Source organism: Paroedura picta, chromosome 7 (assembly GCF_049243985.1).
Source record: "Paroedura picta isolate Pp20150507F chromosome 7, Ppicta_v3.0, whole genome shotgun sequence".
NCBI lineage: Eukaryota > Metazoa > Chordata > Lepidosauria > Squamata > Gekkonidae > Paroedura > Paroedura picta.
The window spans coordinates 89,516,014-89,533,537 of NC_135375.1; the positions used below are offsets into that span (position 1 = coordinate 89,516,014).

A 17,524-nucleotide genomic window follows, 5' to 3' on the forward strand; every position below is an offset into this window, starting at 1 on the left:
CGAAAGCTCACGCCTTGATTAAATCTTTGTTGGTCTTAAAGGTGCTAGCGGACTCTGATTTTATTGTGCTACTTCAGACCAACACGGCTACTCATTTGAATCTAGCCAATTTATGTATCTTTACTAGAGAATGCCTTTGTATTACAACTCAAAAGTTTCTCAGATTGCAATACTAAAAACTGTATATACCTTGGAAGAAGAAGAGTTAGTTCTTATATGCTATTGTTCTCTACCCAAAGAAGTCTCAAAGTGGCTTATAATCTCCTTCCCTTTCCTCTCCTCACAACAGAAACCCTGTGAGGGAGGTGAGGCTGATATTACTGCTCGGTCAGAACAGCCTTATCAATGCTGTGGCAAGCCCAAGGTCACCCTGCTGGCTGCATGTTGGGGAGTGGGGAATCAAACCTGGCTCGCCAGATTAGAAGTCAGGGCTCCCAAGCTGGATTTGTCCCTGTGGAAAGAAATATATATGGATATCCACCAGACCAATTAAGCTTTGTTTTTGGAAGCATCAGTCAAGGATGAGAAATCAATCCAAAGAAGCACTCTTGGTGGCACACTATATTGACACGGGGCCGAAAACTGAAGATTTCAAATTTGTCATCTTGGAGACTGTCCAAGGCTTGCGAAAGAATTGAGAAAGGATTTTTTTACCAAAAGGGGCAACATTTATTCTTCACTTACCTACATTCTTTCCAGCTGGTTTGAACAATAAGATGGATTTATTGTGTTATATATGATTATTTATGGGTTCCTTGTCAGAAGAATGTTTAGCCTATCTGCTTGTTTTTTTTAAAATATGTTAGAATGGTAAAGGCTTAATGGCTTAAAAGTGCTTAAAAGTACTTTATTAGGTTTCTTTAACATCATTTTCTATGTATAATTGAGAACACCTGTCATGTATTATTTAAGTCAGTATAGCCAAGCATTTCTTAACATCTGGAGCACAAATGAAGAGACTCTCTCCATTAGACGCAAGTAAAAAATAGTATTTGTTTAATGCTCTGTAGATCTTTGCTGATTTATGTTTCTAGGAATGTTGGGACAATATGTTTGTACATTAGAACATTCAAATATTATTTTCTCATGTAGATATAAAAACAATCCTGAAGAAGACCGTATAAATAGTTGAAATCAGCTTTACTGGAAGCTGATCGACTGTGGATTCTGACTTTAAATTGACTTTGTGTATTACCAGGAAGAATAATCTACATGAGAAAGATCTGTGGATTGCCCTTGACTATGACTTTAAGTTCGCTTTTGTGTATCACTATAAAGATTATCCCACATTAGTAAAATTTGCTGATTATATTAAAAATAGCTGAAGACATTTTTTTTGCATTTTTTAACTGTCTCAAACAGCTTCACATATGTATTGTAACCTGCACCGTTTGGCCATTTTCGTTGAACCTCCCGGTGGTGGCTGGAAATCTTTTGGGATTAGAAATGATCTGCAGGTGATGGAGACTGGAAAATGGCTGCTCTGGAGGGTGGACTATATGATATTAGATCCTGCTGAGGTCCTTTCCTTCCCTGAATCCTGGTCTCCCCAGACTCTGGGGTTATGGAAGTGGCTGGGTCAGGTCCCACTGAGAAGAAAGCAGTCTTTGCTCATTGATGTGGATCCCAGTTTAGGCTATGGAGACTTCCATCATCTTAAGGATTATTATTTATTGTATGGTGCATGTGTGGTGCAGCCAGGTTATCCAAAGGTTGTCTGGCAGCCAGGCAAGGGACATTAGGTAGTGGTTTGCCATTGCCTGCCTCTGCATCACAACTCCTAGTGTGCCGTGAAGGGACTACCACCCAAATCCCTGGAGGTCTCCCATGCAAATACTAGCCAGGCCCTGCTTAGCTTTGGAGATTGGACATGATCAGGCTTTCCTGGGTCCTCCATGTATTATAATTATCAATAATAAAAATAAATTAATAATATTTCTTGAAATGTTATTTAAGATTTTTATATGTCTGCCTTTCTCCAGAGAAGCTCCAGACAGGTTGGGCAACAACAATGTAAGAACTATGATGAGTCATTATTATTGATGAATCATTAAAGCGGCAGACAGAAACATTAAAAGCCAATCTAAAAATGGCTGATCAGCAGAGCATTCTCCTATCAGCAGAGCATTCTCCTATTGGTCAAGTTCAGGCTGCATCCAAAGCTCTCTGGAATAACTTTTGTTTGACATCTCACTAGAAAGCCAGGAGGGCTTCTTCTTCTAGGAAGCCAGTCCAGATGAATGAGACGGTCGCTGAAAAAGCTCAAGCCGGCCTGTTGCTGAACGTTGCACAGCTAAGGGGATTTCTGACCAAAGCTCCTGCTTGGAACACCAAAGCTGCCCCATGAGAATATGCAGGGAGAGGTTGTCCTACAAGTATGTAGGGCCCAGGTAATTGAGGGCTTTAAGACTGAGTGCCAGCACCTTGAACTGGACCTGGAAACTGCAGCCAAGGATGAGACCTCAGAATAGGAGTGAATCGATTCAACCAGCTAGTCCCTGGTAACAAATGGGAGGCTGCCTTGCACACCAGCTGCAGTTTCTTAATCCTCTTCCAGGGTAGCTTCCTGTAAATGACATTACAGTAATCCAGCCTTGAGATGAATGAAGCATGGATTGCGGCCAGATCTGGCATTGAAAGAAGGAACCAGACCTAGCCAGAGAAAAAGTATTTCTCTCTGTCAAGGGCACCTTTTTCTCTAACAGGAAACAAGAACCCAGCAAGACAACCAAGCAGAGTCTTTTGGGGAAAGAGGCAGGAACCACATCCCCATTGGAAGCAGGAGCCCTTCCAGCCAGCCTGACTTTTGCATTCTGTTCAGCAGGTGATATTTGCAGACAGCCACACGACCTCTGCAGAGAGGCCCTGGTCCAGGACAGAGGCTGCAGCAGCTGGTGGCTTATTCAGAGGAAAATATTGCAGCATGGCATGAGCATACTGATGATTATGTACAGAAAGGTATCACCCGTTTTCTGTCTGTGTCTCCTTCCACAAACTATTTCCTCTTTCCCTCCTTCTGGCAATCCTCTTTCCCTTCATCCCATGGGACCTGGAATCATGGATCATCTTCCCCTGGAGAAAATGTTTGTTTTGGAGGGTGGAACCAATAGCATTACACTTCACTGAGTTCCCTCCTTGCCCCAGATCCCACCCACTTCCAGTTCCACTCCCTAAGTCACTAGGTATTTCCCGACCCAGAACTGACAACCCTACACAAAGATATTAAACAAGGGAGATCCTACAGAGTCCCCACATCAGCTCCCAAGAGGACGATTCAGCATCTCCCGAGGTCAAAAGTCTGCCTAAAAGGACTGGAATCACCTCAGCATTGCTCCTGTAGCCCCTCTCACCTCCCAGGTTTTTGAGGGATAGAGGATCCTCCACAAAGCCAAGGCAATGCTGGGCTCGGTACATTTGCATGTGGCTTGCTCAAGCTAGGAGTTGCCTTCCCTGACTGGGCCCAGAACACCTGAGCCAGGAGCCACTGTCTCTGGGCCAGGTGTAGCCCTTTGACCCTGGACTGGACCATCCTAAGTATGTGTATTTGTGGAAGGAGGGCAGGTCATTGGCCACCAGGAAATTCTCTGACAGCTGTAATGGTCAGTCCATACCTGACACAAGGGCCACTTGGCTTAGCTTCTTCTGAGCTTCCAGATGGCCTCCAAGGCAGCAGCTACCATGAACCTTCCACCCTTGTCCCTCCAACTCTGGGTTGGAAAATACCTAGAGATTTTGTGGGTGGAGGCAGAGAAGTGGTGGAGTTTGAGGAGGAGACGAACTTCAATGGATATAATGCCATGAAGTCTACCTTCCAAAGTGGCTGTTTACTCCAGGTGAACTGATCTTTGTCACTTGGAGATCAGTTATGATCCCAGGAAATCTCTAGCCACCACTTGGAGGTTGGCAGCCCTATCCATATATCTGTCTTCACTGGATTCTGGTCATTCGGAAGGAAGAAACAGATACTTCTCAGAGGGCTGGGGTTACATCAGTTCTGATGCAGATGAGTCCCTGTGTTGGTCTGAAGCAGCAGAACAGAGTTCAAGTCCAGTGACACCTTTAAGGCCAACAGGGTTTTATTCAAGGCATAAGCTGTGGTGGGCATGCCCATGGACTCCAACTACTGTTAGATCAGTGGTCTACTTGCTACTGTGATTGTGTTACACACTGCTCTGCTCTGATATCTTAAGAACATCACAATCCCACAGGAAGAGAGGACAATGCAGTTACTCATCAAGGAGGAAGAAGAAGAGGAAGACGAAGAAGAAGAAGAAGAGCCGGTTTTTATATGCCTCTTTTTACTACCTGTTTACAATTGCCTACCCTTTCTCTCCCCACAACAGACACCCTTTGAGGGGGGTGAAAGCTGAGTGAGCTTGGAGGGAACTGTGACTAGCCCAAGGTCACCCATACATCTCTGAGTATTGTGTTATAATTTTTTTGTAGTAATAAAAGTTTTATTTCGTTAGCCATGGGCTGTCACAATCACACCTATTACATAATCCATATGTAGTCTCTCTATATAATGAGTGATTAGTACTTCTCATGATGTGCTCAATGCTCAAAATGCTCCAGAGCGAGCCCCACCCACCAGGAGCCTTCCAAATGCTTGGCATGCTGGGAGAAGTCCCCTGCCAGTGCAGAGCGTAGAGAGAAAGCTCTCTGTGCCCCATGACGGCGGTGCCAGGGCCAGGGAGCTGGCCAGTGCCTCTTTTCCTGGGGAGAGATGATGCCTGACTCTCAGAGTTCCCTGCTGCCGCAGAGCAGAGAGAGAAAGCTCTTTGCACTGGGTCCCTTTAAATCCCCCCCCCCAGTGCCTGGTGCATTTCTGACCGCAATGGGCTTCTAGTTAAATATTTAAAAATACATACATACATGTATAATGTCATAGAAGGCTTAAAAGCTATCGAGTAGAGATAGCTAAAATTGACGACAAATTGTGAGGTTTGAATCTGAATAAGCCCAATCATTAAAAGCTCCCCTTACAGAAATTGGACCTGATCTCTCTAGCAGCAAGGGCAAAGAGCGCAACTCCATTAGAAAACTAAAGGTCATCATCAGACAACAGCAAAACCAATTTCTCCAGTGCTGTAGTGTCCCAGGCAATGGGCAATTGTTTCTAATAAATGTATTTCTTGGATCGTCCTGGAGGGGGAAGCCCAAGACAGGAGGCGTAAGGTCCACAATGGCCTGATTGCCATGGATACAAAGGCATTCTGATGCAGGGGAGTGGCAGGACCGGCCACTGCGGACTTGAAACCTCAACCAGGGGAAAGCCATCCTTAGTGTGAAAGTTGTCATATTTGTGTCTGGTAGGACAGATAATCCTGTGCCTCTGTGCAAACCAGAACACCCAGGACTATCCAAGGATGTTTGGATCCAGCCCATGCCTGAGCTGTTCGGCTTGATTCCACGCCTGTTTATTCAGAAGTCCCCTTGACTTCCATGAGGCTTACCCCCGGCACGCTCATCTAGGATCGGCATCCTTGGCTTTGTTTCCCGTCTCTTCGCTTTCTTCCCCTGCGTGGGATTACACGACTGTGTACAGTCAGAGGGTCTCCGGATGTCGCTTCACCGTCAGCATCGAAACCCCCCCCCTCCCCGCCTGCTAACCATTACTTGTCAGAGCTTCAGAGCAACGCGTGTCCTTATGGAGGAAAACCCAGGCTGCCTTGGCCAAACGATTGCTTCAAAATTGCTGCATTTTCTTTCGGAGTTATGATTTATTCTTTCCAAATGGCCATGGTGAAGGAAGCAGCCGTCCCTGGTAATAACAGTGTTTGGATTTATTGTCACTTGACGTTAGCAAATAAATCTCAGGGGAGGTAGGGGAGAAATCAAGCAGTTCTATCAGATTGCTCCTCTTTGACATTACGCGTGTTTACACGAAGGGCGGGCGTGACAGATGCTTCTTGTAAATCTAAATCCGTGACTAAATCCCCACCATCCCTCCTTTTGTTAGGTCTTTTTAGTGGTTTCAACATTTGGAAAGAGCAAGAGTGTTTCGCTGGCCTTTCCCAGGAGGATATCTCAGGGGCCGGTGTTCACACACTGAGGTTGGATTGTAAGTCTCCCAGGAGGGGCCACGAGATCTCCAAGAAAAAGCTAATCTCCAGGCTATGGAGATCCGTTCCCCTGCAGGAAACAGCAGCTCTGGAGGGTGGGATAGATCAGGGTTAGTCAACCTGTGGTAGTCAAATGCTGGCAGGGGCTCATGGGAATTGTAGTCCATGAACATCTGGAGGACCATAGGTTGACTACACCTGGATTACATTATAGCCTGCTGAGGTCCTCCCTTCCAACCCCCACCCTCTCCAGGAATTTCCCACCCCAGAGTTGGCACCCCTGCATTCAGGCCAGGGCTGTGCATCCTTCCCCGGCAAATTACTTTTGTTATTCCGTATAGTTTGAACACATCCTCCCACTCATGAAGTCAAAGTTCTCCCTTCTGACTGGCCCAAAGTCCCCTAGGAATCTGAATGGCACAGTGGGCATCTGAACCCAGGACTCCCCCATCTGCTATACTCACTACTACGCTAAGCTGGTCGTGTTGTATACATTCTGTCTGCAATGTATGACTCATGCCAGCCTAACACATTAGCATCTTGACGGAGTTCCATAATGTATTCTAGACAGTTCCAATCAGAAAACCAGAAATGATTCTAGTGAACTATGTAGAAATTGTTTATCTATCAGCACTTGACATTAAATTTCTTTGCCTCTGCAGGAATACTGTTTCCGTGCTATTGGAAATCCCAGCTTTTGCCTAGCAAAGGGAAACAAACAGTTGTTAAAAACGGGGGATACAATGAAAATGGAAACATACAACTAAGAGAGAGAGAGAGAGAGAGAGAGAGAGAGAGAGAGAGAGAGAGAGAGAGAGAGAGAGAGAGAGAGAGAGAGAGAGAGAGAGAACAGCTGGGGGGGTTATACCTTACTTTTCACTACCCAAAGAATCCCAAAGTGGCTTACAAACACACAGAATCATAGAATCATAGAGTTGGAAGGGATCTCATGGGTCATCTAGTCCAACCCCCTGCACCATGCAGGACACCCACAACCCTATCACTCATCCACTGTAACCTGCCACTCTCTTAAGCCTTCACAGAATCAGCCTCTCTGTCAGATGGCTATCCAGCCTCTACTTAAAAATGTCCAAAGATGGAGAACCCACCACCTCCCGAGGAAGCCTGTTCCAATAAAAAAACGCTCTGTCAGGACCACTGACAAACCACTCTAACACCTTTCCTTCCTCTTGCCACGATATACATCACATGAGGTAGGTGGGGCAGAGAGAGCTCTAACAGAACTGCTCTGTGAGAATGGCTCTAGGAGAACTGTGAATGGCCCAAGGTCACCCAGATGACTGCATATGAAGGAGGGGGAATCAAACCCAGTTCTCTATATTAGAGATCGCCACTCTTAACCATGACACCAGTACACCATGGCTATATTGGCAGCATGGTGGGATTCTAGGAGTGATGGGTGTGACCCGGTGTCCATTGTTCTTTGTCCTTCAGAAGGACCCAATGAGTATTTGCTTCTTAGGAGCCTTGCAGAAACAGTATGTTGTAGTTGAAAATATATGCAGTAATCAGTAATTTTTCGGTCAAGGCAAAGCAAAATACCAATATTCAGTTTCTGGCAGTGTGGTTGGCCAGCCATGGAGTTTTAGGTAGGCCTCTGGAGCTTTGTTCCCTGATCAATGCAAATATTATTCAGGGAGTTCGCTGGCAACGGCTCACCAGGAATTCCCAAGCAGGTTGCACAGCTGTGAGAGTTAGAAAGGAAGGGGAATCTGGAAGAAACTGACTTCTGCATCCTTTACGAAGGTCTACTCTTTCCCCCTGCGATCACCATTGTGTGGGGAATGTTCAGCAGCAGAGCTGGACTTGTGTACAACATAAGCAAGGACCTGTGTATGTTCCCTGATTAAAAGGGGCCTGTAAATGCAACAATGATCTGAAATCCCATTTTGGGTGATCTTATGGAGCCTCTTAAACTTGACCTAGCATGGGGCCTCTGTGGGAGCAAGCCATAGCAGGTCTACTCAGAAGTCTGGCCCATTGTCTTCGGTGGGTCTCACTCCCAGGTCCTGGTCTGAGGCTTATGCAACCAGCAGGATGTTGCTGCCATTAGAAAGCATAATGGGTGATTTAAAAACACCATGAAGTTGTGGCAGGATGAGGTGTTCTTGTTCTCTCCTCCACTGTTTCAATGGCTGCAATGCCAGCTCCAACTTGTGAAATGCAAGGAGACTTTGTAGATGGCGTGGGGGGGGGGCTCTGCACAGTACAATGCCAGAGACTTCTCCCTCCAAAGGGCCATTTTCTCCAAGGGAACCAGAGAAAATGTCTGGGGATCACTTGTACTAGTGGGAAATCTCCAGGCAAACTGTTAAAGATCTTTGTGGCTGGAGAAACTCAATGTTTGTTGTCCTTACTGATAGCCGGTAAAGGATTCCATATGTACAAGGTCGGATAGTTACTTAGTCGAAGTGCATACCTGCAGCACAGACAGACAGTGAAGCCTCTGGTTGCTCTTCTCAATTAATGGAATCAACTTTATATATATATAAAGGCCTAATTCAGTTGTTTGCTCCAAGAGCCAGCTTGGTGTAATGGTTAAGAGTGTGGACTTCTAATCTGGCGAGCAAGGTTTGATTCTGTGCTCCCCCACATGCAACCAGCTGGGTGACCTTTGGCTCATCATGGCACTGATAAAGCTGTTCTGACTTAGCAGTAATATCAGGGCTCTCTCAGCCTCACCTCCCTCACAGGGTGTCTGTTGTGGGGAGAAGAAAGGGAAGGTGAATGTAAGCTGCTTTGAGACTCCTTCGGGTAGAGAAAAGCAGCATATAAGAACCAATTCTTCTTCTTCTTCTTCTTCTTCTTCTTCTTCTTCTTCTTCTTCTTCTTCTTCTTCTTCTTCTTCTTCTTCTTCTTCTTCTTCTTCTTCTTCTTCTTCTTCTTCTTCTTCTTCTTCTTCTTCTTCTTCTTCTTCTTCTTCTTCTTCTTCTTCTTCTTCTTCTTCTTCTTCTTCTTCTTCTTCTTCTTCTTCTTCTTCTTCTTCTTCTTCTTCTTCTTCTTCTTCTTCTTCTTCTTCTTCTTCTTCTGTCTTTTACATGATTCTTTGATTACTTATTGAGTGTGCTAGATTTGAGAATAGTTTTGTAGGGTTTGCATTTTGTCATTAAAATTGTATGCAATACTTTTTCAATTTGTATAGTTTCGTGGCTTTGAGGTTCGTTGTGGTTTGCATGTCATCCTTTCTGAATTTTGCCACAAGGCTGCCTGTTCTTTTGGTGTCCACATGAAGGTCGGCAACCCTCTGCAATGCCCACTGTGGGGAGGGAGCTTTTGGTGTTCGAAAAGGGCAGAACAAGCACACCTCCCCATATCACGCTGGGAGGGCCCAATCCGGACTGCCAGATTTTAAAACCACTTGCATCTTCCCCGAGTCAGACTTGGGGACGCCACTGTGTCTTACTTGGCTCTGACGGTCCCAGGGTCAGGCCTATTCACCTCCAGTCTCTGCCATGCCCCACACATACTCTAGACTGGAGTACCTGAAGAACGGCTGCATAGCAACGTGTTCTCATGCGTTTTACTCCTTTGTCACCCATCGTCATGCAAGCAGAGAGGGGCAATGCACTGCCAGTCAGACTAGCCCTGAATCTACAACTTTTGGCAGTGATTATATTCCACAGTAGTTTTCATTGCTGTCACCTTCAAGCAACCTTGCAAAGTTTTTTGTCAGGAGCTGCCAGCCTCCAAGGAAGAAAGGTCTGCTCCCCAGATGTCAGCGCCGATCAATACCCTGTCAGAGAGCTGGTGAGCGAGCTTGAGGTGTAGAGTTACAACAACACCCCCTTCCTCCATCTCCTGTCTCCAGACTGACTAATATGCTCAGATTCCACACTGGAAAGAGAGGAGCTGCAAGAATGCAGGAAGCATCTCGGGGCTTTTTCTTGAAGTGTACCAGGACAGCTTTCCCCATATGAGCCAACTTCAGGTCTACTGAGATATTCATAGTTTCAGGTGGCTATTTGTGTTGATCTGCAGTAGAAGACCAAAGTTTAAGGCTAGTAACAGTCCATCAAGTTTTCCAGAGTGTAAGCTTTCAAATAATAAATCTCCCTTACTCAGATCCGTTTGTGACATCCTTATTTTGCTCCGCATTCAAAACTCCATTGCTCGAAAGGATAAAGCTGTGGCTGAGACTTGCATAGCCCCCTTACTGAGAAGACCAGGCCTTTCCTGCAGTAGCTTCTTTGCTGCCAGGGCCATTCTTGCATTAGTTCCCTTGCTGAGAAGACCAGGCCTTTCCTGCAGTAGCTTCCTTGCTGACAAAACCAGGGCCATTCTTGCATTAGCTCCCTTGCTGAGAAGACCAGGGCCTTTCCTGCAGTAGCCTCCTTGCTGAGAAGACCAGGGCCATTCTGCAGTAGCTTCCTTGCTGAGAAGACTCACATCCATTCAGGAAACACATCCATTCAGGAATGGGGCTGCCAAGAACCCCCCAGGGTTTCACGAAACTCTGGTTGAGAAAACATGATCTAGCATTATAAAATGACCCTCTGGCAATATTGGCAAAGGCTGAATTGTGTCCTGTCATGCACTGTTGTGCATCTGTTAGCTCATAAGTACATAAATACATAGATGTGTACCCTACTGGACCAGACCAGAGATTTATCTCATCCAACCTCCAGTTGGTCACAGTGGATTAGGAGAAGCTTCCAGGGATCCCCCAATAAGTGTAGGGAGTCAGCTACTGATCCTCCCTTCAAATGTTGCTCAGAAGCATGTTGTCTCTGAACATGGAAGTTTCAGGTAGTCATAACAGTCATGAGATGTTGAACTTGTCCACACCCATGAAAATGTCCAATCATGGAAGTGTCTAATCCTCCTTTAAAGTCAAGTTAACTGTGGCATGCTATATCTTTTGGCAGTGCGTTTTAGATGTTAATTATGTTTTGTATGAAGAACATTTCTTTTTGTCTGTCCAGTTTATTGTCCATTACCTTCTTTGAGGCACCCTCAGCTCTAGGAGAAAAAGTTCTGTCCAGTTTTTCCATGTTATATAACTTTTTTGTATCCCCACTTTCTCCCCCCCACCAATCTCAAAGCTCTCAAGTATTTCCTGATAGGAAATATACTTCACCTTATCTCTCCAGTGGGACACCCTTTTCTCAGTTCTTTATAAGAGAAGGAAGCTAGAATGTCCCAGGCCATTCCAAAAGTGATTGTACCAGATATCATGGGGTGGGGTGGGGTGGGGTTTCCAATCCAGAACCTCTTCTCTTAGGTCCAGTGAAAAGCACCTCAAGCAGAAAGGCTGAGCCAGGTTCCTTACTGAGACCTTAGAGAGCTGCAGCAAGTGCTGAGCTTCAAAATTCATCATTGACATAACTGCATATGGCAGACCCTTATATTATAGCTCTCTTATTGCTTCCTACTGGCTACTGACCTGGCTCAGCAGGCTCACTTATGTCCTTCATTTACCTCTATATATGTGTTGGCAGATTTGTTTCTAGTGTCTGTTTCCGTACAATCCAATTGCTCATCCCAGACTAGTCAATGACCGGTTGTATCAGAGACCAGGTACATCATTTTGGTTCACAAGGTTCTAAATATGCATTTTTTGTTTTTTGTTGCCCAGCTGCATTGGGTACCAACTCTTCTTCTGGAGAGGGCAAAACACACTCTGGCCTCATGAAGGAAACAACATGAATAACACCAGTGCAAAGTAAGTTACAGTTTTTTTCTCCCAAGTGTGCATTGCTCCGGGTGTCGTGTGCATAATTATATGCAGAAGTACTGCAGAATGTTTCATTCTTTTAATAAGCTTGAGTCAAGTCCATAGTTATTCCAATGATGAGGCTGCCAGTGGGATGTTGTCACAATTGGGTTGTCAGTTGTTTGCTGAGAGGACTGTACACATGGTACAGCTCAGCCATAACCACCAGAGAAATACCTCCACAATGAATGCTTTCTCTGCCATGACTATAAGGTCTTGAACAGCTCAACCATATGGTACAGCTCAACCATAACCACCAGAGAAATACCTCCGCAATGAATGTTTTCTCTGCCATGACTATAAGGTCTTGAACAGCTCAACCATATGGTACAGCTCAACCATAACCACCAGAGAAATACCTCCACAATGAATGTTTTCTCTGCCATGACTATAAGGTCTTGAACAGCTCAACCATATGGTACAGCTCAACCATAACCACCAGAGAAATACCTCCACAATGAATGTTTTCTCTGCCATGACTATAAGGTCTTGAACAGCTCAACCATATGGTACAGCTCAACCATAACCACCAGAGAAATACCTCCACAATGAATGTTTTCTCTGCCATGACTATAAGGGTCTTGAACAGCTCAACCATATGGTACAGCTCAACCATAACCACCAGAGAAATACCTCCACAATGAATGTTTTCTCTGCCATGACTATAAGGTCTTGAACAGCTCAACCATATGGTACAGCTCAACCATAACCACCAGAGAAATACCTCCGCAATGAATGTTTTCTCTGCCATGACTATAAGGTCTTAAACAGCTCAGCCATATGGTACAGCTCAACCATAACCACCAGAGAAATACCTCCGCAATGAATGTTTTCTCTGCCATGACTATAAGGTCTTGAACAGCTCAACCATATGGTACAGCTCAACCATAACCACCAGAGAAATACCTCCGCAATGAATGTTTTCTCTGCCATGACTATAAGGTCTTGAACAGCTCAACCATATGGTACAGCTCAACCATAACCACCAGAGAAATACCTCCACAATGAATGTTTTCTCTGCCATGACTATAAGGGTCTTGAACAGCTCAACCATATGGTACAGCTCAACCATAACCACCAGAGAAATACCTCCACAATGAATGTTTTCTCTGCCATGACTATAAGGTCTTGAACAGCTCAACCATATGGTACAGCTCAACCATAACCACCAGAGAAATACCTCCACAATGAATGTTTTCTCTGCCATGACTATAAGGGTCTTGAACAGCTCAACCATATGGTACAGCTCAACCATAACCACCAGAGAAATACCTCCACAATGAATGTTTTCTCTGCCATGACTATAAGGTCTTGAACAGCTCAACCATATGGTACAGCTCAACCATAACCACCAGAGAAATACCTCCACAATGAATGTTTTCTCTGCCATGACTATAAGGGTCTTGAACAGCTCAACCATATGGTACAGCTCAACCATAACCACCAGAGAAATACCGCCACAATGAATGTTTTCTCTACCATGACTATAAGGGTCTTGAACCACACGTCCTTCAAATGAAAAATGGTGGCTGCATGGCACAGCTGAATGTTCACATGATTTGGAATCCCATTAGCAACCACACTGCTGCAGTATTACGAGCACTTACAGCATATCTGCCCATTGCAAATAATGAAATCTTTTGCAGTAATATTTCTGCATGTAATGATGCATGACCAAAAGTCATCTTAAACAACCATCTTAAACAACAACAACAACGTAGTATTGTTCTGTCCATGACATTCCTACCTTATCCTTCCCCCAAGAACCTCTGAGAGGCATACATGATTCCCCTCTTCCTGCAACAAGCCTTTGAGGTAGGTCAGACTGAGAAAGAGCAACAAGGCCACTCAATAGACTTCATGGCAGAGTGGTGGTTTGAAGATGCTTCTCTCCAGTTGCAGCCCCACACTCTAATGAGTGCACTAAACTTGCTTCCTGTTTTCTATTGGCTACTGTGGGGGTGGGGTGGAGGCCAAATACATCCAGCATGGCATCCCATTCATTTTTTTTCCACATAAGGTATATGAAAATTGAGCCTGGGATGAGTGCTACACTCTGGGTGCCATTGGTTGGTCATGCTAGAGGATTTCTCTCTCTTTGATTCATACCCAAACATACAATTTCTACCAAACAATGTGTTAAATATGGCTGAGAAGATTCCACAGAGACATAATACCACTCATCATCTGGAAATGAAGAGCAGAAAATGTCCTAATGAATCTCAGCTGAACAGCATACAAGATGCCTGCAGACCAAACAAGGATTGCTTTCCATCTGGAAATCTTTCAGAAAGCAAGCTTAAGCTGGATCTCAAAATATACAAGCAAACAGCAGGAGGAAAACAGCATTTACGAATGACTACAGATCAGATGGTTTGTTTAGACAAACAATCCAGATTCCACAAAGTCAGCAGCTCCTCCATGCTACAAAACAAGGCGTGACCCATCCTGAGTCAACCCAGCAGCCTGGGGAGGAGAGAGGTCCCCACTCATTCTTAGTCCAAGGAAAACTCCCATTTTTTCTCCACTAACAGGACTGCTCGATATTGGGTCACTCTGATTGTGACACTTCAGCTTCTCTATTGTATATTGATTAGGTATAGACTGACTTGTAGCACATCTCCTTGACTCACTAAACTCAATGCAGCCCATTGGTCCTACATCAACAACCTCAATGCCTTAAAGTCCTCTTTTTTGATGCCTGCTTGGAATTGCAGGTGATGGGTATGTGGCAGGCCACTATGTACGACAGACCGGCTGACTGGTTCAGTGGGCCACAAACCCACTTGTCAAAAAAAAAAAAAATCCACAAGTACAGTTTTCCTTCCAGCTTCCATGTGGACCCATGCATATGAATTTGTTAAACTGAAAAAAAAAGTTAAAATGGATGCAAAATTCAAAGAAATAAGAAACCCATATGTTGTCTTCTCTCCCTGACTCTTTTGTCACCTCTCCCCTTAAGGTATAATCCTGAGGTAAGTTACTTGCAGGTGCATCCTATCCTGTGCATGTCTATTCAGATGTCCCATTGAGTACAGCGAGGTATACTCATCACTGAATGCACTCAGAACTATAGTCTTGGTCCTTGTGTGCCTCAGTTATCCAAGGGGAAAATAACAGCTTTCTCAGACTTAAAGAGGCCTTTTTGGGTCCTAAGACCTTCTGCAAACCAAACGACGAGAAATAAATGAGAGGGGGAAGAAACCATGGTAATACTATTTTAAATGGTCATGGTCATCAATTCCCTGGAGTGAACAGAGATGGGTCTCTAATCTCTGGCTTGTTGCTCTGTCACAGTCCTGTAACTGAAATGCAAGCAAGCAAACAGAACCTGCCAGGGGTGTTCTTTGTCAAAGGGTACACCAAAGTTGCTTTAAAGGGCACAGTGCAATCTGTAGAAGAGTTGCATCCTTCTAAGAGACACAGACCAACAGACCTAAAAGGACGGAACTCTGTTGACAGTCGCCCTGTAAGGCAGCAAAGATCGTTGCTGGGAAAAGCACACCATTTTAATCCAAATAATAATGCATCCGATTGTGGACCCTTCAGTCTTGCCTACATAGAATGTATCTCTCAGTGAGTTTTTCTGTATCTGTATGTACAGAGCTGTATGAGCCACAAGCAGTTCACTTTCCCTTAACCCGTGCATTCCATGATCTCCTAGGTGAATGGACTAGGAGCTGTGCAGCAACTTTAAGGAAGACCCAGGCTGAGTTGTTTAAAAGTTTCCCGGGTGTCAGAAATGACCCCTTCAGACCAAAGTTGAAAACCAAGGGATCTCTCTGCCGATCCGCCTGGTTTAAGGGGGGCGGATTCTTAGAATGCAAAGTAGGCAAGTGAAAGCCCCTCCTCTCATTCCCTGGAACAGGTCCTGGCACAACCGTCCCCCTGATCCCCAAAGTCTTGGCCAAGCCGAGCTCTCTTGAGTGGGTAGGAAACTAGCGGCGGGAGAAAATCGAGCGTGGCAAATGCCAACTCAGAAGCGAGACGGGCGGCAAAGAGAAAACTTGGACGGGGAGAAGGGAGGGAGGGAGCCGTCTGTGCCCAGCTTCCAACCGCAGAGGCTGGTGCGCTGTCCGCGGTGCTGAAACCTGGCCGCTGTCCGTGGTGCTGAACCCCCGTCATCCAAAGTCTGACCTCCCCATCGCGGCGGCTCCCCCCGGCAGGTTTCCCCCCACAATCCCGTCACAATAGCTTCCCAGCGCAACCTCCCACAGTGTGGCGACCCCCAGGCGTGCTCCGACCGGGCTGGGCGGCCTCGCCCCCCGCTTCCCTGCCCCCCCACCCCTACCCCCACCCCGCCCTTACCTGGCTCTTTCGGGGGAACTCGTCGAGCACGATGCTGATGACGGGGATGTGCAGAGCGGTGGCCACGAAGTCCATCTCCAGCATCTCGCTTCTGCTCTGCGGGAAGGCGAGGATGGCGGAGACCCCTTGGACCACCACGGTGTGGCAGATGCTCTGCAAGAAGGAGACCGGGTCGTTGCTCCACGAGGCGCTGGGGGAGGAGAAGGGGAAGAGCGGGAGATCGCCCAGGCCGGCCTCGATGGCCATCACGACCTCCAGGGACAGGTTGTAGGGCAGGAGTCCTCTGACGCGGTTGAGGTGCTCCACCGCCCCAAGGAGCGCCTCCCGGGGCAGCAAGGGCGGGAGCTCCCCGGTGCGACTCGCGTTGCCGCCCAGGTGCCCGGCGTCTAAGTGCGCCCTGCTCCTCAGGCCGGTCCCGATCCTCCACCTCCCTTGCCATCCGGAATCTTTCCCGTCGGTCGTCCGGGGCGTCTGCAGCACCGCTTCGGGGCCGCCCCCAGCTCGTTGTCCTTCTCCTTCTCCGGCCGGGATCCCCGCGAGCGGGATGTCATGGCGCGCTCCGCCGCCGGCTCGGGAAGGGGCGGTAGCCCAGGGCTGCAGGTGCGCCGCCCCGATCCTGACCGTGTGCCCGATCCGCTTGAGGATCTGGCAGGGCTGCGGGTGGCAGGCGGAGCCGGGCACCCCGGCCAGCACCAGGGCGCAGGGGGGCAGGAGCAAGAGGCAGATCCTGCTCAGGAGCCACCACACGCTCAGTCTCCACATCACTGGAGAGCCCGGGGACCAGCGCGCCCCGGAGAAGCCCGCTTCTCCCCCGCCGCCTCAGCCTCCGCCGCCTCAGCCTGGCGCTCCTCGGCCGCCCGCAGCCATCCAAGGGGGAGCGCTCGCCGGTCACTCGGGCGCCCCGGGGCTCCGCACGCCGGCCTGGGCAGGGCACCGACGGTCAGGCGCCTCGCCTAGGCGAAGGCTCGGCAGCCCCGCCTCGCGCTCCCCGGCCGCCGGCCCTCCCACCGCCCCCGACGGGCCCCGGGGCGCAGGAGCCGAGCAGCGGCCGCAGCCATCCAGTCCCGGGCGGGAGCGCGGCGGGGCTCGGCGCCGAGGGGCCCGCGGGCCACGGGCGACGGCAGGCACAGCGCTCCCCGCGCCCCCCGCCGCCTCCTCCTCATCGCCCCCCGACGCCCCCAGACCCTGCTCGGCGGCCGCTCTCCCCAGCGGGCGCCCGTCCGCCCCGCGGCACCAAGAAGAGACCAAGTTGCCCGGCGGCAGCCAGCCAGCCACGCAGCCAGGCAGGCAAGAAGGCAGGCAGGAGCCGCGCTGGGCTGGGCGGAGCGGAGTGGAGCGAGCGGCAACCGCGCTTCGCCGCTCGCCGCTCGCTGGCCGAAGTGGCTGCAGCCGGTCGCTTGGCTGCGCTAAACTCCCA

At 47.7% G+C, this 17,524-nt stretch overlaps 1 protein-coding gene across 1 annotated transcript in view; it reads right to left on the reverse strand.

The window, feature by feature from the left end:
• GRIN3A (glutamate ionotropic receptor NMDA type subunit 3A) overlaps nt 1–17,090 on the reverse strand; it is a 114,889-nt gene extending 97,799 nt beyond the window's left edge. The window contains exon 1 of the mRNA XM_077345335.1: nt 16,108–17,090. Within this exon, the coding sequence (XP_077201450.1) occupies nt 16,108–16,869 (762 nt within the window). The 5' untranslated portion in view covers nt 16,870–17,090. The remainder of the gene's footprint in view (nt 1–16,107) is intronic.
• Nucleotides 17,091–17,524: the final 434 nt, after the last annotated feature.